Genomic DNA, 17286 nt, shown 5'->3' with positions numbered 1-17286 from the left:
TGAGCTCATCTAACTGAAGCAAAGCACATTAAAGATTCATCTTTGCTGAGCCTCTAAAACCACGCCATGGCCACCAAAGCTTAAAAGACAAGTCTGACCACAGCAGCCTCTGCCATCTCCCGCCGTGGCACACGGCTCCAGGCGCTGTGGGCAACCCCACGGTCATGGGAACCATCTTCGGAGCAGGTGCTATGTGTGCCATGAAGAGGCCAACAACACAGTCCCTAGCATCCAGGGCTTCATAATCAGATGGCAGAGCAGTCAGATGGGGTGAAGAGAGGAGTCACAGATGACAAGGCCAGGAGACTCGGGCCTTGTGAGAGGCTCGGTCCTAAGTGCTGGAGGTTTTGGGGAAGGGAGTGGCCACTGAGAGCTGCTACTGCCTGGGGTGGCGTCTGAGGGTCGCTCCAGCCCGACCTTGAAGGAGGAGAAGGACAGAAGGCATTTATTTGCATTACCCCCACCCTCTGTGGGTAATTTAAATGAAAATCATATGAAGGAGACAAAAGTGTCCAGAAAAAGGATCGCCTGTGGGCATCCATCGTGTTTTCCCAGGGTGGCCCCGCACCCCCACACGTACACCCTCCCAACCCTCCCTCCCCAGAGCCGGCCTCAGAGCTGGCTAGGCAAGGGAAATGGGTGCCACACAAGTGGCTTCCCAAGGGCCCTGTGGCGTGGGGGTGGGTTCAGACCCTGCCTCCACCACCCCGCAGCTGTGTGGCGTGGAGCCAGTCCCGTGACCTCTCTGAGTCTGCTCCTCATCTGTAAGCGCGGGCGGGCAGTGCGGGCCTTGCAGGGCGGAGACGGACTAAGCCGACAGACACCAGCTGACCTGGCGGCACAGCCCCGCGCGCTTAGCCAGTCCTCCCTGTCGCCCTCCATCCCCACAGAGGCCGTCTGAGGAGCGCCTGCCGTGCGTGCTCAGCCTTCCACAGGGGCCCTGCCCGCTCCAGGGCTTCACCGAGGACCGGCCTGGGGTTTGGGTTCAAATCCACCCAGGGAGCGGCAGCCCAGGCTCCGAGGTAAGCACACTCTCAACGCCAGGGGTCGCCTCGGCAAGGAAAAACCCTCCGAAGGGGCTCAGGAGTGGGGCCCAGGGAAGGGGGGGGGTCCCTTGGGCCCTCGTGGCGCAGGGTGGTGCGCGCAGGTGGGGCGGAAGGCGGGGGGGGGGGGGGGTGCCGGAAAACAGCGGGGTGCCCGTCCTCGGTGCTGCCCCCTGTGGCCGCCAAGAGCACAGCACCAGGCCCAGCAGCCCCGCCGACCGGGCGGGCTCAGCCCTCGGGGGAGGGTTAGGGTTAGGTGCTCAGCCCTCTCCAGCCTTGGGAAGCATTGCCTATACATTTCCGCATTTCCGCGGGCCAGTGTTTGCTTTCCGTCCTGCGTTTCCTTCCTTGGTAGGCACCAGATGGGAAAACTCCGAAAACCTTGGCGACCCTGAGTCTGGGTTCCTTTAGCTGATTTAATCAGCTAATTTAAATCAGCTGAAACTGATTTAGAATTGTGGTGTGTTCCCAGGACAGACCCAAGGGCAGGAGAGCTTATTTGCCAGTGTGTACTTGGAAGCGGCGGATGGCAGGCTTTGGATAACTGAGTAAGAGGTAAGATCGGAATGGCACGGGTTCATCATCCCCTGTCTTGTCGCGCTGCTCCCTTCCCAGCCCCCCTCATTGTTCGGTTCTCCCCACCTGCACCCACCCGGCGGGCCGAGAGCAGAGCTCGGGGCCTTAGGACTCTGCCACGCACGGTTTTACCACCTGTGGCAGGATTTCCTGCCTCCGACATGCCTGTGGCTACCACCTGCAAGGCTTGTGAGCCTCGCCATCTTTGAGGGAAAGATGCTGGTGAGGACCACGGGCCTGTGCATGACTGAGAATGGGCGGGAGGGAGACTATCCCCAAATCTCCCCCCCCACACACACAAAGTAGCTGCGGCCGCTGACCACTTCCTCAGTCCTCAGCCCCGCGACACATTTCCCACACGTGCAGGGAAGGTGGTGGCCTTCCTGCCACCCTCCCCGCCCGGGGCACCACCACCACACTGTCCGCTCTTTATCCTGCACTCAGGTTCCTCACTGGCTTCCCGCTAAAGACAAAACAGGAGATCACAAAAATGCCCATATTTTACTAGATATCTGGAAAGCAGGCAGAAAGTTCAACAAAACCAAGCTGACAGTTTTGCCTGAAACCCAACAGTAAAAGGACTGAGCAGAGCAAAGCAGGACCTGGTTTCCCTCTGAGCTATTTTCTGAAAATGGGCCAGGACCCAAATTCACCTGCATGCGGCTCCCCGGCCAGCAGCCCACACCTCAGCCAGTCCGGGGCACTGAGCGGAGGCTGGGGAGGTCCAGGCCCCACTAGGGCGAGCTCTGGGGCCCCAGGGGTGTGTGTGTGTGTTGGGGTGGTGGCACGTGGAGCCTCTACAGGCCCAGGGGAACTGCCAGACCCCCACCTCCTCCCCAGGCAGAGCGAGGAGGGTAAGAAGAGGCTGTAGGACCTGCACACACTCTTTCCCACGCACCATGAACATCATCTTTTCTGCATGGCGATTCCTCCCACTCAGCCCACCCCCCCTTCTCCCCTAAGGCAGTATAAGCCATCCCTCCACTGTGTTCCAGAACATTCTGGTGCTTCCCAAGCTGTTGCCTCTGCTCCCTGTGTACTCCTTGGGGGATAAAGCTGTTGATCCCCACGCCTGGCGGGGTGTCTAGCACGTGGTAGGTGTGATATGAATAAACGTTTGTCATATTGAGTCGAATAGTAATGAAGGAACCAGATGGAACACACCCCTCAGACATCTAAGAATAACTCGGTAGCCCAGCCAAATTAAATGGTGCCCTGAGACCCCAGAATGTGCTTTTGTCCTCGGCTCCTACACGCTGCCACCTGCCACGCTAGATCAAGTGCATCTCAGTGACGACTCCTCACAGACAGGCCCCCAGAGATGTGTCCCTCTGCTCCCCACCCCCAAACCATGGCCCTGAAACAAATGGCAGCCGATTCCTCTGGACGCCAGTCATTTCTTTATTCTGTCAGTGACCAACACAAGAGCACCCCAGACACAGCAGGGGCCTGCCTGAGAACCCCGGGCCGGACGAAGAGGGTGGTGGAGGGGCCCCCGTGCCGGGAAGCCCGCCCTCCCTGCCTCCCCAGCACCCAGGGGAGAAATGATTATGCAGACAGTGATGCAATCCGTGTCAGCGCCTACCCTTCCTCCAAGCACCAGGGCCGCATGGGGGAGACATGTTCCAGCGCGGGCCCAGGGAGGGACTTGGGGTGACTAAGAGTGGACTCTGACCTTGAGGAGGGGCTGTGCATGCCTATGCATGCGTCTGTGTGTGTGCATGTGTGCATGTGTGTGTGTGTGGGGGGGATGCCTACACTACTGAGCATGTGGGATTTGACGGCTGAGCCACAGGACCTGCCTGGGGCCAAGGAGACCAGGAACCAGGGCTGTGTGGGACCTGGAACAGTGGCCGGGGGTGGAAGGCACCCTCCTCACTGCTTCGCCTTGGAGAGGAGCGGGGCAGGCCGGTCTTGGAGCCTGGCTGGAGGGCCGCCTCTGGCCTGACCCACCTCATGTGTAGGCCATCTTGCTGCACACCCAGGGCCGGGTCATCAGACACTCCGTTGACACCAGCCTGGTGGGCTCCACAAAGACACACTCTCCCAGGCCTGAGATGGGGAATCTGTGGCCAGAAGACAAGAGAGCAGGCACTTACACCCTGGCATGCATAGCCCGTTGCTGGGTGGCCCTGGAGGCCCGGTGACCTGTCCCTCCCTCTGGAGCCACCTTCCACTACTTTTAACCCCTATAGAACTTTCTAGTGTGGCTCCCCCCATTGTCTACCTACTGTGTGCACCACGGCTCCAGCCACCCTGAGGATGCCCACAGACATCTCCTGAACATACCCTGCACTTTCCCATCCTGCTTCTGCATCCTTCCAGAGTTAGCTCACTTGTCCCATGAGCCAGAATCCCGTTCAGGACCACCCTCTGCCCAGCCTCCCTCCCCACAGCACCTGCCTGCACCGTGGGACATGGAGGCCTGTGTCTGTCTGTCCCTGCCAGTCCCCCAGGCGGTCAGCACCCACACAGTGGGCTCCGTGCCCCTCCCATCTTGGCTCCCCTGATGAGCACACAGTTCTAGCACAGGAAGAGCCCAGCAGAGATGAGCTAAATGAAACTACCTCGCAGGGGTGGACCTGATTACCCCGGCGTTTGGCGCCCAGGCTGTGTGTTGCCCACAAATTCACGGACATCATCAGTAGATGTGGGGGGTAGGGGTTCTTTCTACCTAAAATCATTCCTTTTGAATTTCAGGATTTCTTCTCAACCTCCTTTGGTCACCCGGATCTGAGGCCCCCGCCAAGGCTAGTGCTGGGGTCTCACAAGAGAGGGTACCAGAATGACCTCAAGAGTGGGTGCCAGGCAGGACTACCTCAGTGCCAGAGAAACACGACCTAAAGGCCCAATGGTTGGCAGATGGTCAGCACGCTGGGGACCCCAGCCTCCAGGGCTCTCCCAGGTTCTGGGAGCAGGAAGCTTCCAGAAAAGGGGAGAGAGAGATAGAAAGTGCAAGACTTCTCAGCAGCTCTAAGGACAGATCTGGGATGAAGGTGGGAAAAGGATAGAGAAAAAAAAGGAAGAGACAATGAGGACGAAAAGGGGGTGCAAAATGAAGGGCACAGGAGCCAGGGCAAAGGAGGGAAAGAGCTGACAGGATGCTCACCTCCCGGAGGCTAAGCCCTAAGCCCGCCTCAAATGGGAAGGTGGCTGATCGCCAGCTTCCAGACATGGAGGGGGGCTGGAGGTCTTGGGTGCCTCCTACTTCTCCTGCCTTGGGGACCCTCCTGCCTCATCATCATCATCAGGTGAGCAGCTGTGCCCCCACCCGGCTCCTCAAGGCCTATTCCTCCAGCCTTAGGGGCTGGACTAGAAACTGAGGTTCTTATTCCCCTGTATGCCCTCCCCTATGCTCCCCTAAACCTGGACTACCCCCCAAGACACACACACTATCACCACCCCCACTGCCACAGCCAGACACTCCCACCCCCACCACCCATGACCCCTGCCACCAGCACCCGACAAACCAGGCCCTGATATCACACACCTGCCGCCCCAGCACACTCTCATGTGCACACGCCTTGGGTCACACAAGCAATCCCACCATTTCACACACGGCCAGCACCCGCAGGCACTGTGTGTTCTAAGGGAGTGCTCACAGTACCCCGGGGTTAGAGCCCCTTTCTTCCACAGGAACAATGTTTAGGCAACACATGGCTGCCCAGAATAGAGACCCCATCCCCACCCTCCCCTGCGGGCAGTGTGGTCGAGCGGCTAAGTTCTGGCCAATGCAGAGGGACACCCAGACCATGTCTTCCCCTTCCTCTGAGCCACACTGAGCCACACAGACAAGCTGCTCCCCAGGTGGGGAGCCACAAGATGGAAAGAGCCCAAGCCCCACAGCAGGAAGCTCTGATGACTACATCCAGTAGAGCTGCCAAACCAGGCTGGACATTAGGGGAGAGAGAGAGAAGTAAAGCCCTCTTCATTATTATTATCTCGGTCACACGCTGCTGACCCTGGAGGTTAGGAACTCTAGCTATCACAGAACTCAGTGGTTCTCCCTCAGGAGGCAGTGTCTGGGGGGGGGGGGGGGGGCGGGGGGCGCTAGACCTTCCCCAGTCTAAGTTCAGTGGCGAGAAGATGAAGCCTCAGCTCACGTGTCCGGGTCAAACGGGTCCCCATTGACCCAGTGGAATTCGTCCCCGACTCTGCGCAGACCAATCCAGGGCTCCCTCCGTGTGAACTTGAACATAAACTCCTGTATCAAGGAAAGAGGGAAACCCGAGTCATCTGCAGTTTCCTGACTGTTCATATATCCCAAGACTAACCTCAGCTGAGAAGACTGGCTCCCAGGATATACAGATGCTGAAAGGGGGATCCCTCACTGCATCCCACAAGTAAGAAGCTGGGGTCACAGAGCGCCTTGCACTCTTGCTGACCTCCCTCCCAGCAGTTGGGAGCATGCCCGCTGGACCAGAAAGCCTAGAACAAGGTTTGTCCTCCTAGCTCAGTGGTCCAGCCCGCCCGTCAGTATTCCTGATTTTCAGGAAGCCTGGGATTGCCCACGTATTGGATGGTCTGGGACAAATCACGACGTTCAGTTTGGGTGTCCTTCTACCTCCATACTTCTGGGCCTTTCTCTGCAGCAGGGAGATGCTGTACTGTGTATCAAAGACGAACAGAAGTGATTTTTCGATTACCTGCTATTTTGGATTGCCACACCACTGTTACCCTCAAAATCCAAAACGGACAACAGACTCATTCATTGTGTTTCTTTCACTTTTCTACTGAGAAACTGTTTTGGGTGTTCATCGAGAGCTCATGCCCTGATTTGGGCGAGTAGAAGGTGCCAGTGTGTTCTTCATTCGCAAGGGCGTTTATAATTTGTAATTCTCACACTGTGATACTGAGCTGAGCTCAGCAAACCAGCCTTGGCTTGAAATCCGTTGGCCTTCACCACAGCAGTGGAAACAGGAGCCACTCGGAAACGTGCTCGCACCCCACAGGGCCCACCAGCACACCCCTGGCTGGAAACATGTCATGGGGGCCGCCACACCCCAGGAGTGGGGTTCTCCCCCGAGGTCGCCCCCGGCCCAGCGCTCACCAGCTCCTTCTGGCTTTGGATCACGGCCAGCGCGGCCTCGTGAGTATGGCAATACTGTCTGCCCGTGTTCCAGTCCCTCGGCTCATCAGAAAAGAAGTAGCATTTCCTTCCGTAGAGCAGCCAGTCTTCCGGGCAGGGCGCCTCGCACTTGATACAGCCCTTGGAAGCTGCAGGGGAGACAGAGGGGACTCAGCGTCTGACAGCAAGCCTGGCCCCTGCTCAGGCCTCAAGAGTCCTGCTCAGCGACCCAGTGCTCCCTCCACCTGCCTGACTTCGGTGCCCTCCGGGGTGCCTCAGGTGGCCCTCTCCCCAGATGAGCCCCTCTCACGGTGCCCAGCAGGGAAAAGAGTGGTGACCCAATAAACAGGGTAGGGAAATTGGGGAGGCTGGCAAGGGCATGACCACCAAGAGAAGTGCCAGGAGATTAGCCCCTGGGGTCAGAGCTCCTCTCTCTCCCCAAACTCCCTGAGGCATGGAAGCCCAGAAACACCGATTTAGAAAAGATCTGGAGGCCACGTGTCCAAGCCTCTCCATCCTGCCTGGCTCACTACGGTGTGTCCACACGGGCACCCAAATGCTGCCCCCAGAACAGAATAGAACACACCAGATGTGGCCCCACCCCCAGCAACAGTGATGGCCACACTCCTTCCAGTGGCTACGGGCTTTCCAGTCTACAGACTGCTTCCAGGAAAGGAATCAGTGGGTACGTGCATACGTGCGCTTTCCTCGGCAGGCAGAACATGCCCTTCGCTTGGTTTCATGTGATCTGTTTCCAAGCCGGGTCTCCCCTGTGTCCAGAATATGTATCAATCACCTTTTAAATCCATTTGGAGATCTTATGTTTATTTCTTCCACCTTTATCTCATTCACATTGGCTCGAGTTTTGAAAGATACATTTTGATCTTGATTTTTTTTCCCACCTGTCATATTAAGCACCCTTCATCTGTTGCCCTGAGCATCCTTGTGTCACCTACAAATTCCATAAGCATCTTTTTGTTTGTTTTCGTACAAGTGAGTGATTAAAATGTCGACGGGGACAGAGCCAAGAACAGGCCTGTGGTACTCCAGCCCTGAGGGACCTACAGCCACACCGACACCAATTAAATAATCAACACTCCAGCCTATCTGCTCGGTGGGCTACAGGACCACTAAGGTATTAACCATGGCGTGGGCACATGTCAACTCTTCCACAAGGACCTCCACAGAGATTCTGTTGTGCTTTACGAAAACCACAACACGCTATGTCTTCACGTTGCTCTGACCTCCCCAACCTAGCACAAGGACAAAAGGAAACTAATTTAATTCGTAGTGATTATTCTAGATGAATCCAAGCTCGCACCAGTGGTCGCCATATTCTTTTCTAAACACTCACAAATCCCCTGATAATCATGCATGCCCAAAGGGGAGGGTTTGGTGGGAGCTAATACTATCACTGGACTTCTCTCCCCTTTCAAAGTGCCCACCTCTGGGTGCTTCTCAAAGATTAAAGACAGAGGCACTGAAATCCCTTTGCAAACCCTTTAGAACCCACCACACATTTTGACTGGAATCCATAAAAAGCAGCCCAATCTTCTGGTCATAGAGCCTTGCCTGTCCTTGGAGGGTTTCCTCCCTTTTATTCCTTTCCCTCTTTCAGTCCCACACGGGAAGCCCCCTAGCAGGGATGCCTCCAGAACTGGGCAGCAGAGATGATGTCATAGTCACTCTTTCTTTCTCTTTCTTTCTTTCTTTCTTTCCTTTCTTTCTTTCTTTCCTTCTTTCTTTCTTTTTCTTTCTTTCTCTCTCTCTCTCTCTTCCTTCCTTCCTTCCTTCCTTCCTTTCTTTCTTTCTTTCTCTCTCTCTCTCTCTCTCTCTCTCTCTCTCTCTCTCTCTTTCTTTCTTTCTTTCTTTCTTTTTCTTTTATCCTCAGCATTTAGGAGGCCTAACACACAGCGGGGCTCCATAAATGTTTGTTAAATGAATGAATGTGATCTTTCAAGGCCCTTGTCCCCAAACCGTCTCCAAGAAGCAGTGCCTGTCTAACTCACCTCAGGTTGGCTCTGCGTACCGAAGTCACCTGGCCACTCCCCCGCGTGGCTTAGTAAAGGGGACAGGGAGAGTCATTGTGTGGATATATTATTTTAGGCTAAACTCTCACCCAGAAACAGGCACTCTGTTTTCTATGCTTTGGGCCCCACGGAATACGTGGTGTGTTCGGAACCTTTCTTTACCGAATGAGACCTGATTTTGACAAGGTGTGTGTACCCCGCCCGGACATCCATGCTCACCCAAGATGCTCATCACCACCAGGATGGCAAATAGAAGGACCGCGATGGCCCCCAGCAGGAGACGTGTGGTGGTGTCTGAGGAGAGAAAGAAGGGGTTCAGTACGCGGCCACCCACCCCACTGCCAAGCCCCACCGCCAAGCCCCAGGTCCCGACGCCAGAGAACTCTGGCCTGGGCCCAGCAGGCTGAGTTTTCACAAGCCCTCCGCGGGAACCTGCTGCTCGCCGAAGTCCCAGAGCCGCCGTTCTGGAGCCCAGGTCTGAATCTTCGACCCTGCTGCCTAAACCCACCCCTTCCAAGGCTCTGCGCTTGCCGCCTTCTGTGGCACCAAACTTTCCAGTCCTTACCTCCTGCCGCTTCTCTGCCTGCTCCCGGTTTCAGCCACGCGGATTCCCTGAAATAACCCCGCCTGTGCTCACAGCCCCAGGGCTGGGTCTTTGCCCCCAGAGCTCTTCTCCTCCGCGCCACCCGCCCCCGCTACCCCTGGAATCCTGCCCACCCTGCACCTTCCATCCTCTTCACAAAACCTCCCCTGATCCTCTGCCTTCCCCGCTTTTAAATTTTTATTTATTTTTTGTTATCACTGAACATTTTTATTTTCTTTTTAGTGGAAGAACCCTTTTAGACCTTAGACATAGACTCTAAGTTTTTCTTACTGTCATAAAACAGACATAACATCAAAGTTGCCATTTAAACCATTTTTAAGCGCACAATTAGCGGCATTAATTCCATTCATGATGTTGTGCAACGATCCCCACTGTCTATTTGCACAACTTTCTCACCACCCAAACAGGAACTCAGTACTGATTAAGCTTTCACTCCCGGTTCCCACCTCCCCCAGCCCCTGGTTACCTGTAACCTACTTTCTGGTCTCTATGAACTTGCCTATCCTAGAGATTTCATGTAAGTGGAATCATACAATATTTGTCCTTTTGTGTCTGACTTATTTCACTTAACTCAATGCTTTCAAGGCTCATCCGTGTTGTACCATGTGTCAGAATGTCATTCCTTTTCATGGCTGAATAATATTCCATTGTATGAATACATGTATATATATATACTCCTATATACATATATATTTGCTGTTGTTGTTTATCCATTCCTCTGTTGATTGACACTTGGGGGGAACATGAACATCGAGTCCATAACAGGCGTCCCCCAGAACCTTCTGAGCTGCTGCCATCTGATTTTGCCTTCTAAGCCCACCGCCACACTGAAATCCCCTTTGCCAACAGCCTGAGGGTCTCTCTGCCTCCCTCATGTACTGCTTCTCCTGCCTCTTCTATCCTACGTCCTTAGTTCACTCCTTTGTTCTGGTGGAGTACACCTTCCACCGCCCTGCACAGCCCCAGCAGCAAACTTTCACGCAGGGTCCTGTGGCGAATGCTGCCCCTGGGGTTGTGAACCCAGAGGCCTGAGTACTACAGGTTGGAAAGAATTCTCCTTCCAAAGAATGTTGAGGGCATTACTTAATTGTGTTCTAGCTCCAGTGTTGCTCTTGGAAAAATGGCTCCAGAGCCAACCTCATCCATAATCCTTTTAATATCATTTGCTTTCCGCATCCCGCCCCCACCCCTCAGAAACTTTAAAGGATCTTTTCTTTATCACACAGTCTTCTAAAATTTCATCATGCGTGCCATGTCTTCGTTTGGGTCCATTTTCACCCACTAGACTAGGCAATCAATGGACCTGTTCAATCTGGAGGCTCATGTCCTTCAGTTCCAGGAAATTTTCTTCAACTATATCATCAATGGTTTCTTCTCACCCACTTTCTCTGTCCGCTTTCTGGAGGTCATATTCTTCAGATGTTGGACCACTTGAATTGGTCCTCTGAGTTTCTTTCCTTTTTTTCTCCCTTACCCACTATCTTTTTGCCTTTTTGCTCTATTTCCTGGGAGGTTTTTCTCAACTTTATCTTCCTACTCTCTCCCGAATTTTCCATTTCTGCAATTATTTTTAATTTCCAGGGCTGTTTTTTGTTTTGGCTGTGGTTTGCTACTGTTCTCAGTAGCATCCTGTTTTTCATGATGCCATATTGGAGCTCCTTGGTGGTGCAGTCTGTTGAGCATCTGACTTTTGGTTTTGGCTTGGGTCCTGATCTCGGCACAATAGGATACAGCCCCTGCCTTGGGCTCTGCACTCGTGCTGGGCATGGAGTCTGCTTTGGACTCTCTCTGCCCCATCCCCTCCTAAAATAAATAAATAAATCTTTTTTAAAAAAATGATGCCATGTTTTCTCTTATCTCTTTGAGGATATTACTGATAGTTTTTTGGAGGCGGAGGAGGAGAGGACAGGTGGGCAGAAATGTTATTTCTCCCTGTATAGTCTCTTTTTCCTCCAAATTGCTTTTTTTCCTGTTCATTTGTTTTCGTCTCTGGTTTCTATGTCATCAAGTTTCCTCAGATGTCTGGAGATCCTTGGCTATTTGTTCCTGATTAAGGCAAGAGGGAAGAGTCCATTGGAGCCTCCGAGACTGGGGAGGGGCTTATAAACTGTGGGGTCCCAGCAGAGTGACCAGGCTGGGCTGGTCCTCAAGGTGCTCTGAGTGCTAACCTCCTGGTTGGGCCAAAGTTCCTGGAGAAGGCTCTTCTGTTTCCCTCCTGAAGGGTGTAGGCTTGACCAGGAGGAGAGGAGAGGGAGGCCATCCTAAGCATTCATTATGTACATGTCCCCGTACTTGCTTGCTCCCAAATGTACTGCCCTCTCTCAGATTTAGCTTCAGGCTCCTGCCAGGGCTGAGAAGAGGACCTGGGCAACTAAATCCTTTCTAAAATATTCAACCAGCCCTCCTGTTTCAGCTCTATCTTCACTCACTGCCATGATGACTGGTGCCCCCCATCTCCATACTTTGGGGGCTTCTGCGTGTGATTCAGCTTGCTCCTCTGTTTTCCGAGCCTTCTCAGGCCAATAGAAGCAGCTCCCACTCATCATTGATCCCCCTAGCTCCCAACTGTATTGCTATTGTCTTCTCTCCTGTTGTTGTTGTCCTCATGGCCTTTGAAAAAATCCCTTTATTGTCATGTCAGTGAGCTTCTGGAAGGAAGGAGGAAAAATGTGTGTGTTCAGTCTGCCATCTTTACTTGCAAGTGCAGCCATCGTTTTGAAATCCTTCCCATGAGCAAGGACTGTGCTGGCGAGTGACCAGGAGTCCAGAGGCAGGTGGCTGAGGGCACGGTAAGAGAGGAGCCTCACGCTTGCCCTCGTGGGCTGGGCTCTTTCTGTGTCTGCTCGTTGTCCTCAGTGGCAGCCTGTTGCAGGCCTGATCCGCCTGATCTGCCTGATGACCCCCTGTGGCAAGTGCACTGCCTGGATCCTTCCTCCCCCTTCTCTACGGGCCCCTCTAGGCCTATACAGCTGGCACCATAATGCTTTGTGCCTTGAAGGTAAGAGCTTCGCATCTTAAACCACTTCACTGGGTTCAAATCCCAGTTCAGCCACTTCCCTAGATGATTTAGTAACTTTTCATGACAAAGTTACTTCGCTTCTATTTTATTTCATTTTCTTCATCTTTAAAACAAAGGAATAGTAGTATCTTCCTCTTAAAAATTTTTATGAGAAGCCAATGTTCAGGGCTTAGCAGAGTGTCTGGCATAGCAAGCTCTGGTTCAATGTTAGCAACTGCCATGATGATGATGGTGGTGGTGGTGGTGGTGGTGGTGGTGGTGAGCCCACAGCCTCCTTTAGGGAAAGGGCTGTGCTTTACTTGCCTTTGCGTTCCCTACAGTAGGGGAAAAAAAAAAAAGCCATTGCCTTGCATGTTACAGAGCACCCCCAGATACTCAAAGGTGAATTTAGCTGCACTGAATGACAATGTCCTTAGTCAGCCTTAAACTCAGCTGACTTTGTAGGAGAGGCCACATGGGGGCCTCTCTGGGGGCGGGGAATCTGTGCACGCTTCTCCAATGTCACCAGAAACAAGGAGCCTCTTCACTCTTTCCTGAGGACAACTGCTCTGGACACGGCACCGTGGACAGAAAAAGGACACTCTAGGGAGTCCCGGCTCGTTGCTCACTGCTGCCTTCACAGAGGACGACTGTGGGGCTGGGCAATCCAAAACAACGTCGTATTCGTTTCCTAGGGTTAGGAACAAACCGGATGGCCTACAACACCGGAAACTTATTGTCTCACGCTTCTGGAGGCCAGAAGTCCCCAGTTAAGGCACCAGCAGGGCTGCAGTCCCTCTGAAAGTGAGGGGAGTCCTTGCTCGCTTCTTCCTGGCTTCTGAGGTCCTGGTGATCTTCCTCATCCCTGGTTTGCAGTCCCCTCATTCCAGGCTCTGCCTTCTTTATCACACAACCTTCTCCCTGGTTGTCTCTGTCTTTATATGACTGCTGTCTTATAAGGAGCCCACCCACTACAGTATGCACCTATCTTAACTAATCACATCTGCAATTACCATATTTGCAAATAAGGTCCCGTTCTGAGGAGCTGGTGGTTCATCTGCTTCAACATAGCTCTTTGGGAGAGCAGGAGGAAATAGAATTCAAGCCGTAAGAAGGGTCTAACTCAACAACCATTCCTTCCATGCAATGGTCCACAATAGATGGACTCGGAGGATGCAGTTACTTGTGTTTATAAAGGTGTATGATTTAGCCTCATGTTGGAAGGGACAGCTGAAAATCTGGCTCCTAACCCAAACAGATGCTCCATCACCCTCACACCCAGAGCCCAGAAGAGACTCATTGCTGACCTCTCTGAGTTGTCAGAGCCACAGTCTGGTGAGCACAGTCTTGACTCTTTGAAACTATCAAATGTAGAGTTTGGTGATTTTTAAATTTTTAAAAGGCTTTACTAAATGCATGTGTGTGGTTTTGATCAGGAAGTTGTGGGTTGATGCCTAATCAAGAAACTTTCAACATTAAAAATTCAAAATCGGTGAGCTCTGAAAAATCTATAGCCTGGCGATATGCAGAATCACTCTGTCCCCTGCCGTACCCCCAGGCCACTCTTCCCCATCCCCACCCCCGATGCCAGAAATATCCCCATCTCCAGTCACCCCCAGTCTTTCTAGAACCCAGGCCGAAGCAACGGGTCATCTTTCCCAGCCCCTCCCCAGAGGTGGGGGTGGGGGTTGGAAGGAGAAGTGATTAGCCACCGGGAGAGAAGGCTTGATCAGGAGAACTTCTGTTTGGCTTTATATTTATACAGCTAATTGTTTATCGAAGGAAAGTCATGACGTCCTGAGCTCTAATCCCAGTTTAAATTTAAAAAGTTCTCCATTTCGCTTAACCCGGGAGGAGAAAAAGAGGATCCACGCTGGAGGCGGCAGCGTTGTCTGAGGATCACGGGCAGGAGAGCTACACGTACCCCAAACACAATTCATTTCTGTCCCCTGAGCCTCATGAAGCCCGAGATCCCTGGTCCATGCGGGATGATACAAGAACTCTCAGGGCAGAGGGCCCTTGTGGCAAACATGCCTTAGCAACCAACATGTGTCCTTGGTCAAGACACTTAGCCCCTCCGAGTCTGTTTCCTCATCTGCAGAACAGTAGAGCCCTCAGCAGCCCCGGAAGGGTATGTGTGAGGATTAAATGGGACAGTATCGTGAAAGCCCCGAGCACAGGGTCCAGCGCACCGTGGGTGCTTCTGAAATGTTTGCTGCGTGGTAATAAAAGAGTGTTTAGCTTGGTCAAGTCCAAAAGTCTCCCACTTGTCTCAAGACAGGTACTTGGCTAAGCAAGGGCTGCACAGCCCTCGGCCCCCAGACCCGACAGACCCATCATCCCATCACGGGTGTTTCTCAGTGTCAGTCGACTGGGCTCATTCCGTGGACTTCAGTTTGGAGTGGGGAGCCGACTCAAGGTAGGTAGACCAGCAGTCCAAGGGTTTCAGCTGAGCTCCCCCATCACAGGTGCAGGATGCTAAGTCCAGAGAGCTGGGAAGAGGAGTCACCTGCACAGCCTACCCCACTGTGTGGCCCTGAGAGGCAGAAATCATTATCTAGCTTAGTAGATAAGGAAACTGAGGCTCAAATGAGTTTGAAAACCTGCCAGCCCATGGTGGTGGAGGATCTGGCTTGGGTTTACCCGACTCCAGACTTTATGTTCTTTGCACCTCACCAGCCTGCCTCAGCCCCTGTCCTGTGATTTCTGCCCACACAGCAACAGCCTGGAGAGACCATGCCTGGTCCCTGAGTTCCCCTCTTCTGACAGGAGATGGGGGTGCCAAGGGAACACCCAGCAGACCATCAGAGCACCAGTGGAGGAGAACGCCCTGGACTCGGACCCCAGATACTAAAACTACTGTAGAAAAAGCCCACAGGCCTCAGAAGCTGAGCCTCTGAGGACCACAGGCATCAAGGGTAAGCTGCTTCTGGGTAGACCATGGGGAGAACCAGAGGAGGCATGAGACCCAGACCCAGACCTGGTAAGGAGCCACACCAGGACAGGCAAGACAAGGCTGGAAGGCTGGACACAAGTAGGCACGAAGTACAGATCAGCTAGATTCTGCAGGGGTGGAAGAGCCAGTGTCCATTGGGCCATTTTCCTGCCTTCTTCAGCCTAACTGCAGGTGGTCACCCAGCCTGGGTGGGGAGCAGGAAGCGGAATGGGTCAAAGTCAGGGCAGGAGGCACAATAGGAACCAGCAAACCAGAGAGGCACTGAAAGAGGCCACATCACCCCTGAAGAGGCCCTAACCATCAGGGGGCTAGAGTTAGGTTAGGACAGACCCTGCAGGAATGCTTAGGAATGAATGAAGACATATAGGCAAAAGGAGTGAGCAACTTCAAGAAATAACTTGGGCGGGAGGGAAGCAGGGATCACAGGCAAATCCAACAATGCCCAGCAGAGAGAGGGGTTTGTCTACCTTTATTCAACTCAACTCTTCCCAGCCTGCAATGGCTCTTCTACTCCGTGATCCAACATCTTTGCTTCCTTTGTCCCACATCACCATCCAGGTGTCGGACCGCCCCTGCCTCCAGAGTTAGCACAGAGTTAGTCCACACCCCTGGCCCACTAGCATCTGGGTCAAACGCTGACATTACTGCCCCCACCTTTCCCTCCGCGGCAAGGCACCTGCCCTGCCAAGGGCTGGCTAGGTCTCGCCCCTGACCACCACCCCACCTTCCTCACTGACCTGGCCACTCTTCCAAGGGCAAATCCACTGGCTCATTCTAGGCTTAAAACCTCTCAACAGCTCCTGCAGAACAAAGTCCAAACTCTTTGGCAAGGCCTGGGTGGCCATTCACAATCTGGGCCCTCCAGATTCATCTCTTCCCATCCCTTCCCCCCATCCCAGTACTCCAGAGTTCAGTTTGCCACAAGGGAACGGCTGGTTCTGGCCACCTGGACCCTGAATATGTCACTCCTTGAGCCCGGTGCACCCTGTCTTCTCTCCACATCTAAAAGGTCACCTACTCCAGGAAGCCTTCCTTTTCTAATACTCTGTCCCTACGGGTTGCATGACCCAGGCTCTGGGCTTCCCTAGTTAACACTGCCCAGATCCTCAGCCTTTGGACTGGGGATGTCAGGAGTACCCAGAAGTCCAGAGGGCCAGCCCTCCCCCCTGCCAGCTCTAGCATCTCCCACACCACACACCACCAGGGGCCACAAAGTTTTCCAGAAGAACCCATGAACTTGAAATCTATTTTCCACTTGGTTACTGCCCTCTGAGCTAGCCAGGGGTCACTCCCTGAGCCCATCTGACTGGAACAGGTAGGTGGCACTCATGACCTTGCAAGGAAGAACCTGAGGCATATTCTCCACATCTCCCCTCCCTATGTGCCCCCATCACCACCAGCGTGCTCCCCTCTCCCCACTTCCCACGGGAGCACTGGCACCATCTCTGGGCTCTACAGCTTTTGTCGCTTTGCCCAAAGCATTTCCACTACTACAGATTTCAGCCACCGTCTCAACATGCCCATCGGATGAGGGCCGGTCAGTACACTGTCCCCCCTTCATTCTGGAGGAGATTGGGGCTCAGAGCACGAAACCTGCTCCCAAGGTCAAAGAGTGAGTTAGCTGCCTAGGTAGGGTCAAGGCTGTTAAGTATAGGTGGTCCCTAGCTACGTCCCCCCACCCCCTCCGCCATGTGGCATCTAAGTGCCCTGAAATCAGTCCTCCGGGGGCTCCCGCCCTCCCCTCCGGGAGCTTGGCCAAGGTGACTCTGACCCGGGTCCCTGGGCCGGAGTGGGGGGGGATGGGGGGATGGAGGGCCGCTGGGCGCTTACCCTCCAAGGCCGCCTTCCAGCTGGTGCTGCCCTCATAGCCCGACCCCGATCGCCGCAGCAGCCCCTCGGGGCCGCGGCCCTCGGCCTCGGCGGGCGAGCGCAGCCTGGGCGCGGCGGGGGCGGGCGCGGGGCGGGCGGCTGGGGGCGGCGGCGGCCGGCTCCGCGCTGGGGGCTCCCGGGC

At 54.0% G+C, this 17286-nt stretch overlaps 1 protein-coding gene and 1 long non-coding RNA gene across 2 annotated transcripts in view; one reads left to right on the top strand and one right to left on the bottom strand.

Annotated features, from left to right (window-relative positions):
* Positions 1-3006: 3006 nt before the first annotated feature.
* CLEC2L (C-type lectin domain family 2 member L) lies at positions 3007-17225 on the bottom strand. Its single transcript, XM_025854769.2, has 5 exons — positions 17106-17225; positions 8937-9011; positions 6670-6836; positions 5723-5823; positions 3007-3685 (listed from the first exon to the last, which is right to left on the bottom strand). The coding sequence occupies exons 2-5, from the start codon at positions 8947-8949 to the stop codon at positions 3574-3576; spliced, it is 393 nt and encodes a 130-aa protein (XP_025710554.2). The 5' UTR covers positions 8950-9011; positions 17106-17225; the 3' UTR covers positions 3007-3573.
* Positions 4324-17286, top strand: part of LOC141373915 (uncharacterized) — a 17759-nt gene continuing 4796 nt past the window's right edge. Inside the window, exons 1-5 of the long non-coding RNA XR_012380365.1 lie at positions 4324-7822; positions 8959-9192; positions 13578-13654; positions 14597-14738; positions 15038-15237. This is a non-coding gene — a long non-coding RNA (uncharacterized lncRNA). The remainder of the gene's footprint in view (positions 7823-8958; positions 9193-13577; positions 13655-14596; positions 14739-15037; positions 15238-17286) is intronic.

Source organism: Callorhinus ursinus, unplaced genomic scaffold (assembly GCF_003265705.2).
Source record: "Callorhinus ursinus isolate GAN/ISIS: 27379988/994484 unplaced genomic scaffold, GSC_fseal_2.0 scaffold12, whole genome shotgun sequence".
Classification (NCBI taxonomy): domain Eukaryota; kingdom Metazoa; phylum Chordata; class Mammalia; order Carnivora; family Otariidae; genus Callorhinus; species Callorhinus ursinus.
The sequence above is the reverse complement of the archived record's forward strand: the minus strand, read 5'-3'. Positions and strand labels throughout refer to the sequence as shown.

Coding starts and splice junctions, on each gene's coding strand:
- CLEC2L (XM_025854769.2), bottom strand. Junction 5,824..6,669: donor TCCAAAGCCAGAAGGAGCTG/GTGAGCGCTGGG, acceptor TCCTTGATACAG/GAGTTTATGTTCAAGTTCAC. Junction 3,686..5,722: donor GACCCGTTTGACCCGGACAC/GTGAGCTGAGGC, acceptor TTCTGGCCACAG/ATTCCCCATCTCAGGCCTGG.